This window comes from Chlorocebus sabaeus, chromosome 12, assembly GCF_047675955.1.
Source record: "Chlorocebus sabaeus isolate Y175 chromosome 12, mChlSab1.0.hap1, whole genome shotgun sequence".
NCBI classification, from domain to species: domain Eukaryota; kingdom Metazoa; phylum Chordata; class Mammalia; order Primates; family Cercopithecidae; genus Chlorocebus; species Chlorocebus sabaeus.
In genome coordinates this window covers 36286941-36309154 of record NC_132915.1, presented here as the reverse complement: position 1 = coordinate 36309154, position 22214 = coordinate 36286941, and the positions used below count along the sequence as shown (strand labels likewise).

The 22214-nt window shown below is 37.3% G+C and overlaps 1 protein-coding gene across 7 annotated transcripts in view; it reads right to left on the bottom strand.

Annotated features, from left to right (window-relative positions):
• The window catches only part of KDM4C (lysine demethylase 4C), a 414378-nt gene that overhangs the window by 138082 nt on the left and 254082 nt on the right, over nt 1–22214 (bottom strand). For all 7 annotated transcript variants that reach the window (XR_012094785.1, XR_012094786.1, XM_073021565.1 and 4 more), the window contains 2 exons: nt 21444–21657; nt 19594–19670 (listed from right to left, as the gene is read on the bottom strand). Coding sequence is in view for 5 of the 7 variants with exons in the window: in XM_073021565.1 (XP_072877666.1) it covers nt 19594–19670; nt 21444–21657 (291 nt within the window). In the remaining 2 variants the exon portion in view is untranslated. The remainder of the gene's footprint in view (nt 1–19593; nt 19671–21443; nt 21658–22214) is intronic.

The following is a 22214-nucleotide window of genomic DNA, read 5'->3' as shown; positions in this document are numbered from 1 at the left end:
AAGAAAGAAACTGAAGAGGATACCAATAAATGGGCAAACATCCCAAGCTCATGGATTGGAAGAATTAACATTGTTACAATGACAGTATTACCCAAGGCAATCTACAGATTCAATGCAATCTCTATGAAAACACCAATGACACTCTTCACAGAAATAGAAAAAAATAACCCTGACATTTGTATGGAACCACAAATGATCCCAAATAGCCGAAGCAGTCTTAAGCAAATATCAAAGCTAGAGGCATCACACTACCAGACATCAAAATATACTACAAAGCTGCAGTAACCCACAACAGCATGGAACTGGCATAAAAACAGACGCATACATCAAGGGAAAAGAATGGAGAGCCCAGAAATTAACCCACATATCTACAGTCATATGATTGTTGACAAAGGTGCCATGAACACTCGTTAGGGAATTGACAGTCTCTTCAATGAATAGTGCTGGAATAACTGGATATCCATACGCAGAAAAATGAAACTCGACTCCCACCTCTCACCCTATACAAAATCAACTTAAAACGAATCAAAGACCTAACCTAAGATCCGAAACAATCAAACTATGAGAAGAAAACATAAGGGAAACACTTCAGGACATTGGTCTGGGAAATGATTTTATGAATAAAACCTCAAAAGCAAAAGCAACAAAAGCAAAAATAAACAAATGGGATATATGAAACTAAAAAGCTTCTGCATAGCAAAGGAAACAATAGAGTGAAAGGAAAACTACAGAATAGGAAAAAATATTTGCAAACTACTCATCTGAAAAAGAGGATTAATATCTGGAATACACAAGGAATTCAAATATCTCAATAGCAAAAAAAAAAAAAAAAAAAATTGATTTAAGAATGGGCAAATAGCCAGGCACGGTGGCCCATGCCTATAATCCTAGCACTTTGAGAGGCCGAGGCGGGCGGATCACTTGACCCCAAGAGTTCAAGACCAGCCGGGGCAACATGGCAAAACCTCATCTCTACTAAAAATACAAAAACTTAGCTGGGTGTGGTAGCATGTGCATGTAGTCCCAGCTACTGGGGAAGCAAAGGTGGGAGGATCACATGAGCTCAGGAAGTCGAGAATACAGTGAGCTGAGAGAGCACCAATGAACTCCAGCCTGGGCTATGGAAGTGAGACCCTGTCTCAAAAACAAAGAAACAAAGAACGGGCAAATGATCTGAACATACACTTCACAAAACACATACAAATGGAAAACAAATATACAAAAAAAAAGGGTAAACATCACCAGGGAAATGTAAATCAAAACCGGAATGAGTTATCCTTTCACCCCAGTTAGAATGTGTATTATTAAAATGACAAAAAGTAACAAATACTGGTGAGGACGTGGAGAAAAGGGAACTCTTATCACTGCTGGTGGCAATGTAAACTAGTAAAGCCACCATGGAGAACAGTATGAAGCTTCTTCAAAAAACTACAAATAGAACTACCACATGATATAGCAATACCACTACTGGGAATTTATCCAAAGGAAAAGAAATCATTATATTAAAGAGACATATATGCCCCCTCTATGTTTACTGTAGCACTGTTGAAAATAGCTAAGATATGGAATCAACCGAGGTATCCAACGAGAGATGAATAAAGAAGATGTGGCATATATACACCATGGAATACTATTCAGCCATAAAAAGAATGAAATCCTGTCATTTGCAACAACATGGAAGGAACTGGAAGACATTAAGTGAAATAAGCCAGGAACAGAAAATGAAACACTGCATATTCTCACTCATATGTGGATGCTGAAACAAGTTGATCCCCTAGAAATAAAAAGTAAAACAAGATACTAGAGGCTGAGAAGGATAGACAGAAAGGAAGAATTGGGAAAGATGTGTTAAAAGATAAAAAATTAGAGCTAGATAGGACTAAGTTCTATATTTCTGTGTTCTATACCACTGTAGGATGACTATAGCTAACAATAATATACAATTTCAAATAGCTAGGAGGAGGTATTGTATGTTCCCAACGTCAAGAAATGATAAATGTTTGAGATGATGGATATGTTAATTGCCCTGATCACTATACATTGTATGTACTGAAACACCACTGTGTAACCCATGAATATGTACAATTATGTCAATTTAAAAAACAATTTTTTTAAAAAAGTAACAATCAGACAGAGAGACCAACTGATGCTCCACCACCAAAAAAAAAAAAAAAAAGTACATGACTTCTTCATCATGTCACTGAATTAATTTTTGCCACTCAAGAGAGATGCCTGCACTGCAGTTTTTCCACACTCTTCCTGGGGATCTCTCTCCTCATTGCAAAAGGGATGTGCCTTGCAGCCCAGTGACCTCCAGGCATGCACAGCCTAGGGTGTAGTACAGTATGTTAGGCTCCCTATAATGTCACTCATTATTCTTCTTGACTTTACTTGTGCTCTCTAGTTGAAGCACTAAAGATTAATGAGGCATTTGTTCTCAATCAAGAAGCTATTTATGAATACAGTTCCACTTACAGTAAGCTATCTAGACTTCTTTTTATTTCTCTCCATTACAGAGCAGAGGTAGGGGGTGTTATTGAGCAAAAGAAAGAGGAAAGAACAGAGAAAAATGATTTGTGACTTTTTAGCCACTAAGCACTTCCCTAACGGGGCGGCTTCCACATCATAGCTATGCTGTCAGGATAACTGATATCCTCTTATGTGCTCTTGTGTTTGGTTAAAGTGAAATAATTATTACCAGCATGGTCTTTGCAGGCCAAGGTTTAAGTCTGCAGCTATTCAGAATAATTTGCCACCTCAGGAGGCAAGAGGTAATTTTGAAGCCAAATATATTACCTCAAATGAGAGAGTAGAGTCCTGTCCAGTGGTTTAAGAGACACCACAATGGGGAAGAATAAGATAGCAAAAGCAACCACTTGGCTACCCGCCCAATGGTGAATGTCCTGCCTTTGACAAGAACTGGGCCTTTCTTTTTCCACTAGTTTTACTTTGTGTAAAGATCAAAGTCAGCCTTGCAGGCTGACAGCATCTCATCACCTGGTCTTGACAGTATCCCGTGGAATCTGGAAAAAAAAAAAAAAAAAAAAAAATCCAGCATAAAACAGATCAGAGGGAACAGCGATGCCACCATGACCTCTCAAGGCCATAAGCCAATCTGATCTCAAAATCAATCGCTCTAATCTACAAAGCCACTTCAGAGCTCTTCAAAAAAGAAAAATGTCAACGCTGTTGTCAGTAGGAAACTGAATTCAAGACATTATCCAGTTCTGGGAAAAGTCCTCTAGGCAGAACCTAGAGTACATATGAAAAGGAAAAGAACCTGCTCATCCAACCAATAAAGCTAATTATACTACATTAAGCAGAAAACCAGTAACACTAAAAGTTAGTGCTGGCTTTATTTTCAATGTAAACAAACAAAAACTAGTCAAAAAAAATTGTTCAGGATTAGGTCAGTAGTTTGGCCTTCTTTCCCTCCGAAAACAAAAGCTGAGCAGAGGAGGCAAGGCCTGGGAATGAGATGGCCCGGCATCCTGGCTCTCGTAGCACACGCAAGGGTGATCCTGGGCAAAGGAATCACAACTCTGAAACCCTCTGGTTCATTAGTTGCAAAACAAGGCTTCTGAGATAGACAAAGAATTCCTTAGCCTTTATCAGTATCACGTTCTATGGAAATAAAGAAAAGTCTATCCCTGCGAGTTGTATTAGCCTACATGAAAATCCATAGTTACTCTGAATACATAGGTCCAAAGTCCGAAAATGAAACTACTTTCTCTAAAACAGAAGATTCCAAGAGACAAATGTTTGGTAATTTCTAACATCAATTATCAGCATCATTATTTTTATTTGGGAGGTTGGACAGGGGTAATAAACGTTGTGTTCTGGAATAAAAGTAACATAATCCTCAACCATACAAATTTTCTTTAAGTCCAATAATCTCTACTCTAAGCAAACTCTTGCTTTAGACAGGACAGAAAGCTGCCTTCAGATTCCACTGAGTGGAGTTAGGGTTGCTTCCTACGAGATGTGCCTCCATCTACAGGAATTAGGCTCAGTTTACTGGAGTCAGTTTCAAACAGTGGTGGGAGTCAAAGATTCTACCTAACATTTTTCACCACCTGCCTAATATCATGGAAAAGTAAACAGAGAGTCATAGGGGTTGGAGCTTCACGGTTCTCAAAGATGTCAAGAGTTACCAGTTTTCTAAGACATGAATTATCTTTACCTGAGACTTAAGGTTGGAAATTAGACTAAGGTATACTCCAAAGTTCCAGAGGTCTGATAAATATTTTTTTAACAAGTCACTTAGAATCTCTAACTAACAAAATTTAGCAATACTAGGGGGTGGGATTTATGAAGACCACTACACCTCAGATAGTTCTGGAAGTTAATTCTATAACTATGATTTATGCAGATAAATGACTTCACTTTGGTTCAGAAAACAAAACAGCCATGTGCAGCACGGAAGGGCATTAGCGGCAACCATTACTTAATATGCAGATGCCATTTACGTATAAACAAGCAATATTTTATATATATATACACACAAACCCATATATAAAATATTGGTGGCTGCTTATATATATATATGTATATGTATGTGTATATATGTATATATAAACAGCCACCAAAATAGTTTCTTTAAAACACTCCAACTGTATATTCCATTCTTTGTAAGTGAAAAAGGAAAGCTAATCCCAAGTGATCACCAAGGTATAATTTGCTTATATCTAATTGTTACTACAACTTTAAAAAAAAACAGGCCAGGCGCAATGGCTCACGCCTGTAATCCCAGCACTTTGGGAGGCCAAGGCAGGCAGACCACCCGAGGTCAGGAGTTTGAGACCAGCCTGGCCAACCCAGTTGAAACCCTGTCTCTACTAAAAATACAAAAATTACCTGAGCATGGGGGTGTGCACCTGTAATCCCAGCTACTTGGGAGGCTGAGACAAGAGAACCACTTGAACCCGGGAGGCAGAGGTTGCAATGAACCAAGATCACATCGCTGCACTCCAGCCCGGGCAACTGGGCAACACTCCGTCTTAAAAAATAAATAAACAAGTAAAATAAAGGACACAATGAACACATGTAGGGACAAGTTGGAAACCCATTTCATGTTTGGGTTTTGATTTCTTAAAACCATTTTGGGAAAAAGAAAAAGAATGTTTGTTATATGTATATAACAAATACAACTTTATGATTCTGCAGAGTAAAATAAATACTTTTCACTAAATAATAAATGTGTATAATTACCTAGTTTATGCATTCCATTATATGGAATGAGAATTCTAACCTATAAAGTGCTCTTATATTTTTCATTACGAAATCTAAGTTTTGATAGCATGGCAATAGTCATCCCAAACTATAATGGTATAATGGGTAGCTGCTTTTTTGTTGTACTATATTACTATCAAGCATAAATATTCAAATTCTCCTGAATTAAATGTAAAGGTATATATTGAAATAAAATAGAATTTAAAATATAAAGTACATTGCATCAAAGCAGATAGGGTTACAGTAAGGCCTTAAAATAACTTTTTTATTAAACTTTATTTTTTCTAGCAACTTTAGGTTCATAGCATAATTGAAGGGTACAGAAACTTCCCAATTACCTCTTGCCCACACACATACATAGTTTCCATCATTACCAACATCCCCCACCAGAGTAGCACATTTGTTACAACTGATGAACCTACACTGACACATCATCACCCAGAACCCAGTTTACTTTAGGATTCACTCTTGGTGTTATACATTCTATGGGTTGGACAAAAGTATAATGACATATATTTACCATTATACTATCATACACAGCATTTTCATAGATGAATGATGTATAATGATGAAAATGTATAATGACATGTAATTAGTCATCTGGTCAGTATTTATCAGTGTCACGTGTTATTCTTATATATTTCTCTTACCCATCACCCCTAGGTTAAAAAGTGCGTAAGTAAATTTAGTTTTATTTAAGGTCCCTAATTTTTAAGACAAACTAATTAAAGCAAAATGGAAATACAAAGCAAGCCAGAATTAAAAAATTCTAGGGCCAAAAAGAACCTTGGCTGAAGATCCCTAACAAAGCCAAACCTTCTCATTATGTTACTTTTACATCTTCCTTCAATTTTGATTTTGTTATCTAGACCATAGGTATATTGGCTACTGTATTTACCCTGCCTAATCTTCAAGAATTCTTTTGGGTAACAAAAAAGCTCCCTAGAAGGACATAGCACAAATGATACTTTATTTGGAGTTTTTCAAACTGGCAATAAACAATGACAGCATATGCTTAATGCTGCCATGCACAGAAACCAGGCAACTCATGATGGTGAAAGTCATAAAACTGGGTTGGATGTTACATTCTGTGACTTTCTGTGATGTTATATTATCCATCTTGAAATGCAGTTTTCATTCATACTTGGGGCACTCTAACAAAATCCCACAGCCCTCAGTCCCCGAAAGGTCCCAGAAGAAACATCCAAATTTCCTGGAGAGAAACATCTACCAAATGCTATACTATCCCCCAAATTAAAAAAGAATCTTACACACATTCCTTTTTAATTTATTAATTTATTTTTATATTAATTTTATTTTTACATTTATTTACGTTTTAGAATTTTACAATTTAAATTCTTCAGAAGATCACATAGAAAATTCTCCTATTACTTATTAGCAATTACCTTTCAATACTCTACAGAAGATTAAGGACTTGGATTATAATTTATTGGAACAGAGGTAAATATTTAGGTTATCACCATATTCCAGGCATTTAACTAACATCCTCCTTCAAAATTAAAAGTATATCCCTACACTGGGGTTCATGTATTTCACAGAAATACTCAGCCTCAACAATTTTCACTGTAGGCAGAAAACAGAAAATCCGGGGGTGGGGGGAACCCAGAAAGAAAGCACTTCAAATTCTACATTTTTACTGTGAGCATATTAGCATTACATTTTAAATTAGCAATAGCCTACAGTAGAAACTGATGCACAGATTAGACACGAACTGTAGAAACTTAAGTCAAAAGTAATGAGAGGATTTTGGAGACAGGGCAGAACAAGATGCCAAACAGAAGGCTCCACCAATCATCCCCTCCTGCAGGGACACCAAATTTAACAACTATCTATATTTAAAAAGTACCTTCGTAAGAACCAAAAATCAGGTGAGCACCCACAGTACCTGGTTTTTAACTTCCTATCACTGAAACAGGCACTGAAGAGGGTAGGAAAGACAGTCTTGAATCACCAACACCACCCCTCCGTTATCCCCTGGCAATGGTCACATGGCACAGGAGAGCACAGAAATTGTAAGACAATGCATTGAATTCAGTGCTGCCCAGTCACAACAGAAAGCAAACCTAGCTGAACTGACCTGATGCCTGCCCACACAGGGAATATTAAACCAGCCCAAGCCAGAGGGAAATCACACCTCCCAGTGATCGAACTTCAGTTCCAGCAAGCCTCTCCACCATGGGCTAGAGTACTCTGGGGTGCTAAATAAACACGAAAGGCAGTCTAGGCCACAAGGTCTGCAACTCCTAGGCGAGGACTGGGCTGGGCTCAGAGACGCTGGACATTCAACTTACTGAGACACTAATCGAGGCAGCTGAAGAAGTACTTATGTCACCTCCGACCTCAATTTCAGGCAGTAGAGCTCATGAAAAGAGATCCCTTCCTTCTGCTTGAGGAGAGGAGAAGAGAGAGTAAAAAGGATTTTGCCTTGCATCTTGGATACCAGCTCACCCACTATAGGACGGGGCACCGGTCAGAGTCATGAAGCCTCCATTGCAGGCCCTAGCTCCTGGACAACATTTCTAGACACATCCTTGGCCAGAAGGGAACTCAGTGCCTTGAAGCAACAGACCTCGTATTGACAAGACCCATCATGTGCTAACTAAAAAGCCCTTCAGCCCTGAATAACCAGCAGTGATACCCAGGTGGTACTCCGTAAGCCCTGGGTGAGACTCTCAGACTTGCTAACTTTAGTTGAAAGTCAGCACATTCCTAGGCAAATGGTGGCCACAGGGAGAGATTCTTTCTGACAAGAAAAGTATGGGGGAAGTAAAGAGGACTTTCTCTTGCACCTTAGGTACCAGCTTGGCCACAGGAATTGGAGTACCAAGCAGGATCTTGGGGTCCTCAATTCCAGACCTTGGCTCTTAGACAGCATTTCTTTACCAGTCCTGGGCTAGCAGGAAGCCCAGTGTCCTGAAGGTTGAGTCCCAGGCTGGCACTATTCACCACAAACTGACTTAAAAGCCCTAGGGCCTTAACTGAACATTGGTGGTAGGCTGACAGCACTCCCGATGGGCCTGTAGTAGTGGTGGTCATGGGCTGAGGCTCCTCTGCCAGTAGAAATGGGAAAGAAAGATGGGAAGTACTGTGCCTTCTGGTTTGACTGCCAGCACAGCTGCAGGACAACAGAACACCAGGAAGACTTCTAAGGTTTTTCACTTCAGTCCCTGGCTCCTGGATGGTACTTCAGTACCCACCTAGGCCCAAAAGAACTCACCATCATGAAGGGCAGGACACAAGCCTAGCCAACTTCACCATCTGCTGACTGTAGTGCCCCAGGGCCTTGAGCAAACCTAGTACCTGGTAGCCAAGTAGTGGTTACAGTGGGCCAGCGTTAGGTGAGACCTAATGCTGTGCTTGCTTCAGTTCTGAACCGCCATAGTCCTAGAGGTGGTAGCCACAGGGAGTCTTCTGTCACCCTACCTACAGCTCCACATGGCTCAGAACAGAGAGACTCCATTTTTTGGAAAAAAGTAACGGAAGAGAACAAAAGTCTCTGCCTAGTGATCCAGAAAATTCCTCTGGATTTTATCCAAGAACATGAAGACAGTACCTTTACGAGTCTGCAAGAACCATGGTGTTACTGAGCTCGGGGTGTCTGCTAATGCAGATACAGCTTAGATCACAATGCTCAAGTCCTTTCAAATACCTGGAAAGCCTTCCCAAGGAGAATGGGTACAAACCAGCCTAGGCTTGGAAGACTACAGTAAATACCTAACTCTTCAGTGCACAGACAGATGAACATCCATAAGCATCAAGACAATCCAGGAAAACATGATTTCACCAAGTAAACTAAATAAAGCCCCAGGGGCCAGTTCTGGAGAAACACAGATATGTGACCTCTCAAAGAATTCAAATTAACTGTTCTGAGTAAACGCAAAGAAATTCAGCATAACACAAGGAAGGAATTCAAAATTATATCAGATAAATTTAACAAAGAGATTGAAATAATTAAAAAGAATCAAGTAGAAATTCTGAGTTGAAAAATGCTACTGACATTGAAGAAAGCATCAAAGTTTTATAAGGACAGAATTGATCAAGCAGAAGAAAGAACTAGTGAACTTGAAGACAGGTTATTTGAAAACACACAGTCAGAGGAGACAAAAGAAGAAAGAATAAAAACCAACGAAGCGCACCTAAGGATCAAGAAAGCCTCAAAAGGGCAAATCTAAGAGTTACTGGCCTTAAAACTGAGGCAGAAAAACAGATAAGGGTAGAAAGTTGGTCAAGAGGAATAACAACAGAGAACTTCCCAAACCTAGGAATGATATCAATGTCAAAGTACAAGAAGGTTACAGAATACCAAGCAGATCTAACCCAAAGAAGACTATCTCAAGGCTTTTAATAATCAAACTCCCAAAGGTCAAGGGGAAAAAAAGGATCCTAAAAGCAGCAAAAGAAAAGAAAAAAATAACATTCAATGGAGCTCCAAATAATGTCCATCTGGCAGCAGATTTTTCAGTGAAAACCTAACAGGCCAGGAGAAAGTGTCATGACATATTTAAAGTGCTGAAAGAAAAAAAACATTTATCCTAAAATAGTATAACTGGTGAAAATATCCTCCGAACGTGAAGGAGAAGTAAACAGTTTGCCATACAAACAAAACCTGAGGGATTTCATAAACATCAGACCTGTTCTACAATAAATGCTAAAGGGAATTTTTCTTTTTCTTTCTTTTTTTTTTTTTTTTTTTTTTGAGATGGAGTCTCACACTGTCACCCAGGCTGCAGTGCAGTGGTGCGATCTCAGCTCACTGCAACCTTCATCTCCTGGGTTCAAGCGATTCTCCTGCCTCAGCCCCACAGGTAGGTGGGATCACAGGTGCCCGCCAAAACACCTGGCTAATTTTCTATATTTTTAGTAGAGATGGAGTTGTGCCACATTGTCCAGGATGGTCTCCAACTCCTGACCTCAAGCGATCAGCCCACCTCAGCCTTCCAAAGTGCTGGGATTACAGGCATGAGCCACCGTGCCCAGCCTGCGAGTTTTTCAATCAGAAAGAAAAGGAGGTTAATGAGTAATAAGAAATCAACTGAAGGTACAAAACTCACTGGTAATAGTAAGTACACAGAAACATGCAGCACATTATAAACACTGTGAATGTAGTATATAAAATACTCTGATCTTAAGGAGAAAGACTAAAAGATGAACCAATCAAAAATAATAATGACAACTTTTCAAGACACAGAAATTATAATGAGATATAAACAGAGACAACAAAAAGTTAAAAAGCAAGGGGCTAAAGTGTAGAGCTTTTATTGGTTTTATTTTTGCTTCTGTGTGTTTTTGTCTATGCAGTGTTAAGTGGTTATCAGCTTAAAATAATAGGTTGTAAGACAGTATTTGCAAGACTCGTCATAACCTCAAATCAAAAACCATATAACATATACCTAAAAAATAAAAAAGAAGAAATTAAATCATACCACAAGACAAAATCACCTTCAATAAAAGGAAGAAATGAAGGAATGAAGAAAAGAATAGAAGACCACAAAACAAGCAAGACAAACAATATAATGGCAGAACATATCCTTACTTCTCAATAACAATGGAAATGCACTAAACTCTCAAATCAAAAGACACAGAGTGGCTCTGAATGGATAAAAAATAATAATAATAACAAGACCCAATGATCTGTTGTGTACAAGAAACACAGTTCACTTATAAAGACAAGCATAGACTGAAAATAAGCAGATGAAAAAAAGATATTCCATGGCAACAAAAGCAAAAAAGAGCTGGCGTAGCTACACTTGTATCAGAAAAAATAGATTCCAAGACAAAAACTCTAAGAGGAGACAAATAAGGTCACTACATTATAATAATACAGAGGTCAACTGAGTAAGAGAATGTAACAATTATAAATATATATGCATTCAACAGTGGAGCACCTAGATATATGAAAAAAAATATTAGAGATAAAAAGAGAGATAGACTCCAATACAGTAACAGCTGGAGACATCAACACACCACATTCAGCAATGGACAGATCCTCCAGATAGAAAAGTAACAAAGAAACATCACACTTAATCTACACTATAGACCAAAAGGACCTAACAGATATTCACAGAACACTTCATACAAAGGTCACAAGATACACATTCTTTTCCTCTGCACACAGATCATTCTCAAAGATAGGTCATGTTAGGTCACAAAACATGTCTTCAAACATTCAAAAAAAAGTGAAATAATATCAAGCATCTTCTTTGGCCATAATGGAATAAAAATAGAAATAAATGACAAAAAGAATTTTGGAAGACGTACAAACGCATGGAAATTAAACAATATGCTCCTGAATGACCAGTGAGTCCATGTAGAAACTAAGAAGGAAATTGAAAACTTTCTTAAAACAAATGATAACAGAAACACAACATACAAAATCTATGGGATACAGCGAAAGCAGTACTAAGAGGAATGTTTACAGCTGTAAGAGCTTATATAAAAAAAGAAGAAAAACTTCAAATAAACAACCTAACAATGCATCTTAAAAAACTAGAAAAGGAAGAGCAAACCAAACACAAAATTAGAAGAAAAACAATAAAGATCAGAGTAGAAATAAATGAATTTGAAATGAGAATACAACAGATCAACAAAATAAAAAGATGTTTTTTAAAAAGAAAGAAAAACAAAACTGACAAACCTCTACCCAGACTAAGAAAAAAGGAGAGAAGATCCAAATAATTAAAATTGGAGATAAAAAAGGAGACATTACAACTGATACTACAGAAATTCAAAGGATCACTAGTAGCTACTAGGAGCAACTATATGCCAATAAATAGGAAAATCTAGAAGTAATGGATAAATTCCGAGAAATATTCAACCTACTAAGATCGAACCACAAAGAAATCCAAAACCCAAACAGACCAATAACAAGTAACGAGATGAAAGCCATAATAAAAAGGTCTCCCAGTGAAGAAAAGCCTAGGACCCAATGGCTTCACTGCTGAATTCTACCAAACATTTAAATAAGAATATCAATCCTACTTAAACTCTTCCAAAAAGTAGAGGACAAGGGAAAACTTCCAAGCTCACTCTGTGAGGCCAGAATTACCCTGATACCAAAACCAGAAAAATGAAACATCAAAAAAAGAAAACCACAGCCAATAGCCCTGATGAACACTGATGCAGAAATCTTCAACAAAACACTAGCAAACCAAACTCAACAACACGTTAAAAAGATCATTCATCATGACCAAGTGGGATTTATCCCAAAAATACAAGGATGATTCAACATATGCAAATCAATCAATGTGATACATCATATCATTAGAATGAAGAAGAAAAACCATATGATCATCACAATTGATGCTGAAAAAGCATTTGATGAAGTCCAACATCGCTTCATGAAAACCCTCAAAACACTGGGTACAGAAGGTACATACCTCAACACAATAAAAGCCATATATGACCAACTCACAGCTAGTATCATTTTAAATGGGGAAGGGAAGGGGAGGGGAGGGGAGGGAAGGGGAGAGGAGGGGAGGGGAGGGGAGGGGAGGGAAAAGGGAAGGGAGGGGAGGGGAGGGGAGGGGAGGGGAGGGAAGGGAAGGGAAGGGAAGGGAAGGGAAGGGAAGGGAAGGGAAGGGAAGGGAAGGGAAAGGAAGGGAAGGGAAGGGAGAAAGAAAGAAAGAAAGAGAGAGAGAGAGAAAGAAAGAAAGGAAGGAAGGAAGGAAGGAAGGAAGGAGAAAAGAAAAGAAATAAAGGGTTTGCAAATTGGAAAGGAAGAATTCAAATTATCCTTGTTTGCAGATGATATAATCTTGCACTTGAAAAAACTTGAAGACTCCAAAAAACTATTAGAACTGATAAATTCAGTAAAGGTGTATAAAATCAACATATAAAAATCAGAGCATTTCTATACACCGACAGTGAACAATCTAAAAAAGAAATCAAGATACTAATCCTATTGACAGTAGCTACAAAGAAAAGTAAATATCTAGGATTTAACTTGACCAGAGAAGTGAAAGATCTCTACAATGAAAACTATAAAACACTGATGCAAAAAATTGAAGAGGAAACAAAAAATGGAAAGATAATCCATGTTCATGAACTGGAAGAATCAATACTGTTAAAATGTCCATACTACCCAAAGCTATCTAAAGATTCAATATAATCCCTATCAAAATACTAAAGACATTCTTCTCAGAAAAAGGAAAAAAAAATCCTAAAATTTATATGGAATCACAAAAGACCTAGAACAGGCAAAACTATCCTAAGCAAAAAGAACAAAATGAAAGAATCATATTACCTAACTTGAAATTATAATACAGAGTTGTAATAACCAAAATGACATGGTAATGGCACAAAAATAGACACTTAGATCAGTGGAAGAGAACAGAGAATCCAGAGGTAAATCCATACATCTATAGTAAACTCATTTTCAACAAAGATGACAAGAATATACATTGGGAAAAGGACAGTCTCTTCAATAAATGATGCTGGGAAAACTAGATATTTATATGCAAATGAATGAAACTTGACCCCTATCTCTTCCCATATACAAAAATCAAATCAAAATGGATTACAGACTTAAATCTAAGATTTCAAACTATGAAACTACTAACAGAAAAATTTGGGGAAACTCTCCGGAATACTGGTCTGGGCAAAAATTTCTTGAGTAATACCCCACAAACACAGGCAACAAAGTAAAAATGGATAAATGGGATCACATCAAGCTTAAAAGCTTCTGCACAGCAAAGAAAAACACAAAGTGAAAAGACAACCCACAGAAAGAGAGAAAATATTTGCAAACAATCCATCTGACAAAAGAGTAATAACTAGAATATAAAAGGAGCTCAAATACTACAGGAAAGATATCTAATAATCTGATTTTTAAAATGGGCAAAAGATCTGAATTGACATTTCTCAAAAGAAAATATACGAATGACAGGCCGGGCGCGGTGGCTCATGCCTGTAATACCAGCACTTTGGGAGGCGGAGGAAGGCAGATCGCCTGAGGTCAGGAGTTCGAGACCAGCCTGGCCAACATGGTGAAACCCCATCTCTACTAAAAATACAAAAATTAGCTGGGTGTGGTGGCATGCACCTGTAATCCCAGCTACCCAGGAGGCTGACGCAGGAGAATTGCTGGAACCCAGGAGGCAGAGGTTGCAGTGAGCCAGGATTGTACCACTACACTGCAGCCTAGACCATAGAGCAAGACTCTGTCTCAAAAAAAAAAAAAAATATATATATATATATATATATACACACACACACACACACACACATATATATGACAAACAGGTATATGAAAAGGTGCTCAACCATTGACATTCTTCACAAAATTAGAAAAAACTAACTGAACACATGAAGCTAGAGACTAGGAGGATAGTTACCAGAGGCTAGCAAGGGTAGTGGGGATGGGGGAAATGGAAATGGTTAATGGGTACAAAAAAGAAAAAAAAAAAAAAAAAACGCCACAAAATGAAAACACTTAGTATTTGCTACACAACAAGGTAACTACAGTCAAAAACAATTTAATTGTACATTTTAAAGTAACACAATGAGTACAACTGGATTGTTTGTAACACAAAGCATAAATGCTTGAAATGAGGTATACCCCATTTAACCTGATGTGGTTATTATGTATTGCATGCCTGTATCAAAGTATCTCATGTAACACATAAATATATATACCTGACATACCCAAAAAAAATACAAATAAAAATATTTTTTACAAAGTAGTGAGATGTATATGAAAAGTCAAAATAATGAGACGCAGATACTAATATCGGAGTATTGACTTTTGATACCTAAAATTTGGATTTGGTAATGTTTGGAATGTGCTCTAAAATGATTATACAAAAAAGGAGGAAAATTTGCTCCAAAAAGAATGATATAAATAGACCAAAAAGGGTTTCAATCAAACAAAGCTGAAAATGAAATAATAAAGCTGGTTTACAAGCCATAAGTCAAACACTATAGCTGTCAGATAGTTGTGTCTATTTATTTGGGTAATACCGAAATAGGGTAAGGCAGGGACTCAAAGCGATGACATATAATTAGAATCATGAAATATATAAACTGTATCCAAGGACAGACAGTTACGTGTGGAGTTCTTTGTATCATTTCATTTCAGTTGAGGTTGGGCATACAGCCGTAATCTTAGAATCCAAATTAGGGTACAATAAAAAAAATTGTAACTAATCTCTCCTCAAGCATATGCAATTGAAGCTGCAATACACATTTTGGTTTTTATTTTAATGGACGTGAATGGAAAAGTAAGAAAATGGGAGCACAATGAATCAGAGTGAGGTCTGAAGCTAATCTTTAGAAATGGTGAGGACACAGAAAGTCACAGATAAAGATCGAGCCTACGTCACTATGATCTCTGTCTTCCTAATTTGAGCCCAGAGTGACATCTACTCTTTAGAATTGGAAAATAAAAAGAGAGCTGATCTATGATTACTGACTCCAGCCATGCATACACCCTCCACTTTCTTTTTTGCCCAGGCTGAAGCTGAAAAAATTACTACATTTTAACGTGAATTTATTTATTTATGCCTGGGAATGGGTGAAATAATAAGATGTCTTTGATTCTAAAATATTAACTCTATGATATAGTACTCTTATAATATAGTCTCTCTTTTTAAAAAGAATCTTTAAAAAATAGAACCACCATATACAATTTTCATATACCTCATAAAAAATGAACACGAGGTGTTCAACAGCACTTACCATAAAAGAAAACACCAACAGAACAATTACATTTGTTGTATAATCATGTGTCTCAAACTAAATATGCTATAGGAATATTTTACATTCTTGATGAACAACCTTACCTTCACAAGGCAGGTTTCTTTAAAAAAATTCCAGGAAATTAGGAATGACAGTTAGTGAACTACAGGCCACCAATGAAATATCATCTGGCTTCAGCTGCACTATTTGATTTCCATGAGCTCCTTTAGAGCCCTTTATTTACAAGGAGGCTAGAGCTCCTCCGGAGTATAAAACTGAAGATACGAGATTGATTGCTGAAGAAGTCAGTTTTAAGGATACTTTTAAAACGCAATCACTGCAGCCATAAAATTTAAAGAAATCATATTTAAGTGTTTAGTAAAAATTAATATTGCAACACTCACTGCCGCACTAAATCAGAGGGTTAAAGTCAGAGTATCAATACTGTCAGTTACTCTTCTACAATACTTAAACTTCATTCAACTATTTTTCAACAGAAATAGGAATGGAGCTTCATAGAAAAAGTACACTCAAATGGATACGCTGAAAAAACAATTGGAATCCACTGTGAATTCACATCATTTACAGGTAGAAATAAATTATGTAGGTCTAAAAATCATTGTAATGTTATATTCAAGAGTTCCCAGTTCAACTGTAAATTGATAGAGATTTACATAGTTTCAATATTAAAATACAAATGGCAAGATTGTATTTTTTGAGGGGACAAGGAGTTAAAATTAATAGAAAGATGCTTTAAATCTATTCCAAAGAGTGATTAATCGTAGTATTTTCTGTATGAAACATGCTACATGAAAACAGCATAATCAATCAGAACAGCTTTAGAATCAGGGTGAGTGGCCTAGACCTGGCCCTGGGTCTGCCATGCAAAGGACAATGGTACCTTGGACAACAGGACTGCTCAGTGTGTGAGCACAGGAGCCAGGCAGTAACTGTGGATGGAACAGAGAACTCTTAATGCCTTGGTGAGCTGATCACATAATCTCTAATTTCTAAATTTATGATTCAGGGTAAAGGAGAGAACATCACTGGCCAAACTGATTCTGCAATACTTTATGGTGGCTCATGTACTAGGAATAGAACCTATATAATAAATAAGAGCTTGATATATTTACATAGTCAAGATCAGAAGCAGGACTTCCTGGCTGTGTTAAATATGTCTTACATTTATTAACATAATAATCACATGAAAGGAAAATACGGTCATGTGTCACATAAACACATTTTGGTCAAAGATGGACTGCATACATGACAGTAGTCCCATAAGATCGTAAGGCTGTTCTTCTTTTGTAACTTTTCTATGTTTAGGTACACAAATACTTACCACTGTGTAACAATTGCCTACACTACTCAGGACAGTAGTAGCAATAGGCTACATCGTATAGCCTAGGTGTGTAGCGGGCTATACCGTCCACGTTTGTGTCAGTACACTGCATTATGTTCACACAATGACAAAACTGCCCAACGATGCATTACTCAGAATGTATCCCTGTCATTAAGTAATGCATAACTGGACCAAAATGTTTTCTGGGCCCACTGATGCAGTGACTTCTTAAATGGGAGATAAAACTTCTAACATTAAATATACCAGATTATTCAGACCATAGAGTGTCCACATTTTTCTCTTTCTTTCACTCCCCAAAGTGAATGCCAGCAATAAAATCATCCAGAAAGACACCCATCTCAGACTCACTGAGAACTAAACATACACAGTCATGACAAAAATTTTCATCATGTAAGGCGTATTCTTTATATTGTCATTCAGGTTTTTAACTTCAGTTGCAAGGAAGTGTAATTCTCTGTCATTAGAGATCATTGAGGAATAAAGTAAATGCTGCTATTACAGCTGAAATCATCAAGCTGAGCACCTGCTCTGAGATCATGAGTGAGGGATACACTGCTGAGGTCTGATTGTTCTTCACTTTCAAGAATGTTCTGATTCCTTTTGAAAGACAATTTTTAAGAAAAATTAAGGTAAAACTTAATTAAATGGTAACAAAGTTGACATAGATTGTTGGAATGAAAATCAAAGATTCGAAGTAAGCTAAATTTTTATATTATTATTATTATTATTATTATTATTATTATTATTTTCTTCTGCCCCAAAAAATCTGCAGGAAAGTAGTAAGGTAAATTTTTAACAAGGTCTTTAGGAAAAACAATTTAGGTCAAGTCAATTCTTTGTCTCTAAATGAGGGATCATTTGTTATTAAATGTTCTGTCTAAAATTCACAGCAATGCCTAGTACAGACCAGAAACTCTAGAATGTGCTAAGGTATAAATGTAAGGATGAGTAAGTGGGGAAAGACCTTATGCTAGTTGAAAAGTTGGATATGACATCAGGCCCAGTGGCTGATGCCTATAACCCCAGCACTTCAGGAGGCCAAAGTGAGAGGCTCACTTGAGCCCAGGAGTTTGAGAACAGCCTTGGCAACATAGTGAGACCTTGTCTCTACAAAAGAATTAAAAAATTAGCCAGGCATGGTGGCGCATGCCTGTAGTCCCAGCTACCCAGGAGGCTGAGGTGGGAAGATCACTTGAGACCAGGAGTTCAAGATTGCGGTGAGCCATAATTGCACCACTGCACTCCAGTCTGGATGACAGAGTGAGACCCTGTCTCAAAAAAAGAAAAATAAATGTTGGATATGAACATGATTTCTTCAGGGGTCACTGAGGATCCTCTACCTTGTTACTTGAAATACTTTTCAAGTATTGCAAAATAGGGACGGACAAGACAATGAAGCAAAATTCTGAAGCCTTGAAAACGTAAATGTGGACACGATAAACTGACAGTCCCTGCAGGTTCCTAAGTACAGGACTGACACCAGAAATTTACCTAATAGTTGGGCACGGTGGCTCACGGCTGCAATCCTAGCATTTTGGGAGGCCGAGGCAAGTGGATCACCTGAGGTCAGAAGTTCAAGACCAGCCTGACCAACAAGGTGAAACCCTGTCTCTATTAAAAATACAAAAATTAGCGAGGCATGGTGGCAGGTGCCTGTAGTCCCAGATACTCAGGAGGCTGAGGCAGGAGAATTGCTTAACCTGGGAGGCAGAGGTTGCAATGAGCTGATATCATGCCACTGTACTCCAACCTGGGCAATGCAGCGAGACTCCATCTCAAAAAAAAAAAAAAAAGGACCAGGAGTGGTAGCTCCCTCCTGTAATCCCAGCATTTTGGGAGGCCGAGGCCAGCAGATCACGAGGTCAGGAGATCAAAAACATCCTGGTTAACACATTGAAACCCTGTCTCTACTAAAACTACAAAAAATTAGCCAGGTGTGGTGGCGGGTGCCTGTAGTCTCAGCTACTTGGGAGGCTGAGGCAGGAGAATGGTGTGAACCTGGAAGGCGGAACTTGCAGTGAGTCAACATCTCACCACTGTGCTCCAGCCTGGGTGACAAGAGTGAGACTAAGTCTCAGAAAAAAAAAAAAAAAAAAAACAGAAAAGAAATTTACCTAATATTTCTACAATGGATATAGAACCACCAGGTAAGATGCTTTTGAGAGGGAAGACTAGAAACACAAGGAAGTGTGGAATTGCATCTATAAGCACCTCAACAATCTTATCTTTTCATTAGACTCAAATGTGACCACCATGGGTGGGGTGGGAAGAAAGATTAAGCAATACTAAAATAAGCCACTTACTGCTGTCCACGCATTTCTTTTGCACCGGGCACACAGCCATCCATCACAGATCTCATGAGAAGGAACACCATAACAACCTATAAAATAATAGTATGTATCCATGCATTAGGTCTTTTTCACCTTTAAAATATTGCAGATCTCAGTACTGAAATAAATAAAAATGGAACACTAGCCTACCATACTGTCTTGATTCTCACTGTATAGAACAAAACATAAGCAAGGTGAATGTGAGTCTTATTGATAACTAACACAATAGTTATAGAGAATACTTATGGAACATCTTGAATGGGTAATAAAATTTTAAAATGTCAAGTCTACTAATTTGTTCACGCACAGACATCTCAAAATAAGTTGCAATCCACGGGGCAAACCTTAAGGAAATGTTAAAAATAATACAATAAATATACTGTGACCTAATATTATTAAATTAATTTAAATTTTGAAGTAATTTAAAATTACTTCAAAAATTAAGTCTAACTACCTTCAGCCTCAATGACAAAGCAAATGCTGCAAATTCAGAGTTAGCAAATGAAGGAATATTTTCAATTCAATTGGTCTATTCAGCTCATGCCTGACCCAAAGTAACTATCTAAGGTGATGGCTGATTATGCAAATATACATAGCAATTACATGGCATCAAGGAACACATGTCACTCTGACTTCTTGAGAGAAGAGAATTTTGAAATATTTAAATGAGTAATTTTTAATATTTCTGATATTAAAACCCCCTCCTTATAGGAGGGTTAAGATTTAATGAGTAATTTTTGAAAATTTCTATAACATTTGAGATGGAAACAAAATAACAGAAATGTAATTTCCCGAGAAAAAAATCTATCACAGTTAACCATGTCCATGAAATAATGAGTTAAAGCATATGTGTACAAAATAGTATGGTTACACTGCATAGCTGCTACATTCAGGAATCAGATTATATCCCAATTATTTTGTGTCCTGGTGCTTTACCTATTGTATACACGTAACAATGTAAGGTGTGTATATGCATGTGTGTGTGTTCCAAATTGCCTTCAATACAAAAACAAGATGGCTATTATTATATTTCAAGCACATACTATTTAAATCCTTTAAGTAGATAGTATCTAATCAATCAATAAATGATAAATGATGAAGTTGTTTCAACCCTAATATAAAGCAATTATTACTCTGAGGTAAATACAGAAGATAATATCTATATTATAAACCATTCAAACTACATTGACAGAGAACAGGCCATACCTAAGTGAGTTACTAGAATATGTGATTTGGTAAGATCTGGAATATTAAAATGCCTTAAAATACAGTCGTAGTATATGAGATCCCTTTTATTGAGATAGATGTGGAGACTATCTCAGTCCAGGGGTAAAACAACTATAATGACTGTTCTCCCCTGGAAAGCAATAGAGATTTCCACCCTTACGAATGAAAAAAAGTTAACTCAATACAACAATTCTGAGAATAACCAAAGGAACATCCATTTCTCTTTTTAAAGTCACAAAGAAAAACAGTCTTCAACAATATCAGACTTTCAAATTAAGTTTTTATAAACTAGATCTTAAAGTAAGTAAAATTCAAGCATGTGAAAGGAACCCCATGATGACTCCTCACCTGGACCCCAAACAAACAAACCAACAAAAAAAAAAACCCAGACCTGCTCTCCACTGATACTACATGAAAGTGGTGAAAAAAAGATGAATATACTAACTCATACTTTTACTAGAAGAAATGTGAAAAAGAATGATATAACCATGAAGAATGCCAAGAGTCCGTGCAACAGATCTGACAGGTTCCAAAAAAGTGAGAAATGATGTGAAATGCTGAAAAGCCAGTGATTGATGAATTATAGATCCATTTACTTGCATGAACCCGTACGCAGCACTTTGCACAGGAAATCAGAAGACTTGTTCCATCCTCTTCAAGGAAGGCATTGGGTGGAGAATATTCTATATTTTCTTCACTATAAATAAAACACATCTCTGGTATAAGGGGCTTAGTCTTTCCTTCCAACGTAATGACTTCATCTAATTTTGTCTCCCATCTAGCATCATTTTCTTCATTGCTGCTATCTGGCTGAAAAACACAACATTTCCACATGAGTGAAAAACATGGAAAAGAGCGCATCATTCTAGTCACTCAAATCCACTAACTCCTGTTGCAGACACTAACTTCTAACTTTTGTTCTTCCTGTTGTTCTCCTTGATCAAACTACTAGTTTTTTGGGTTTTTTTTTTTTAAATCAACATTCCACCTCAGACTCCCACCCAAAAGCTAATCTGCACGAACAGGACAATATTCAATTATGTCTGTTCATATAAGAAAGTGACTGGCTACTCAAATTGTGTCTTCTCGAAATTAGTTCATGGAAAGCATCAATTCTTTTGCTTCTTCATATGCACTAGAGTTAACAGATCTGTTTTCATTTACTGAAGAATCATATTTTGCTACACTTGAAGGAGTGTACAAAGACCCAGTTTTAATCTGTGCAGCAGTATTAGGAGAGGCTTTAAGAATTTTTGCCTCATCACAGTATTTGAAAGCAAGAGAGAGAGAACTGGCACATGTCACTAAATAAGAAAGAATAATGTATCAAACAAAACTATCACCTCACACCAAAAGATAGAAAAAAC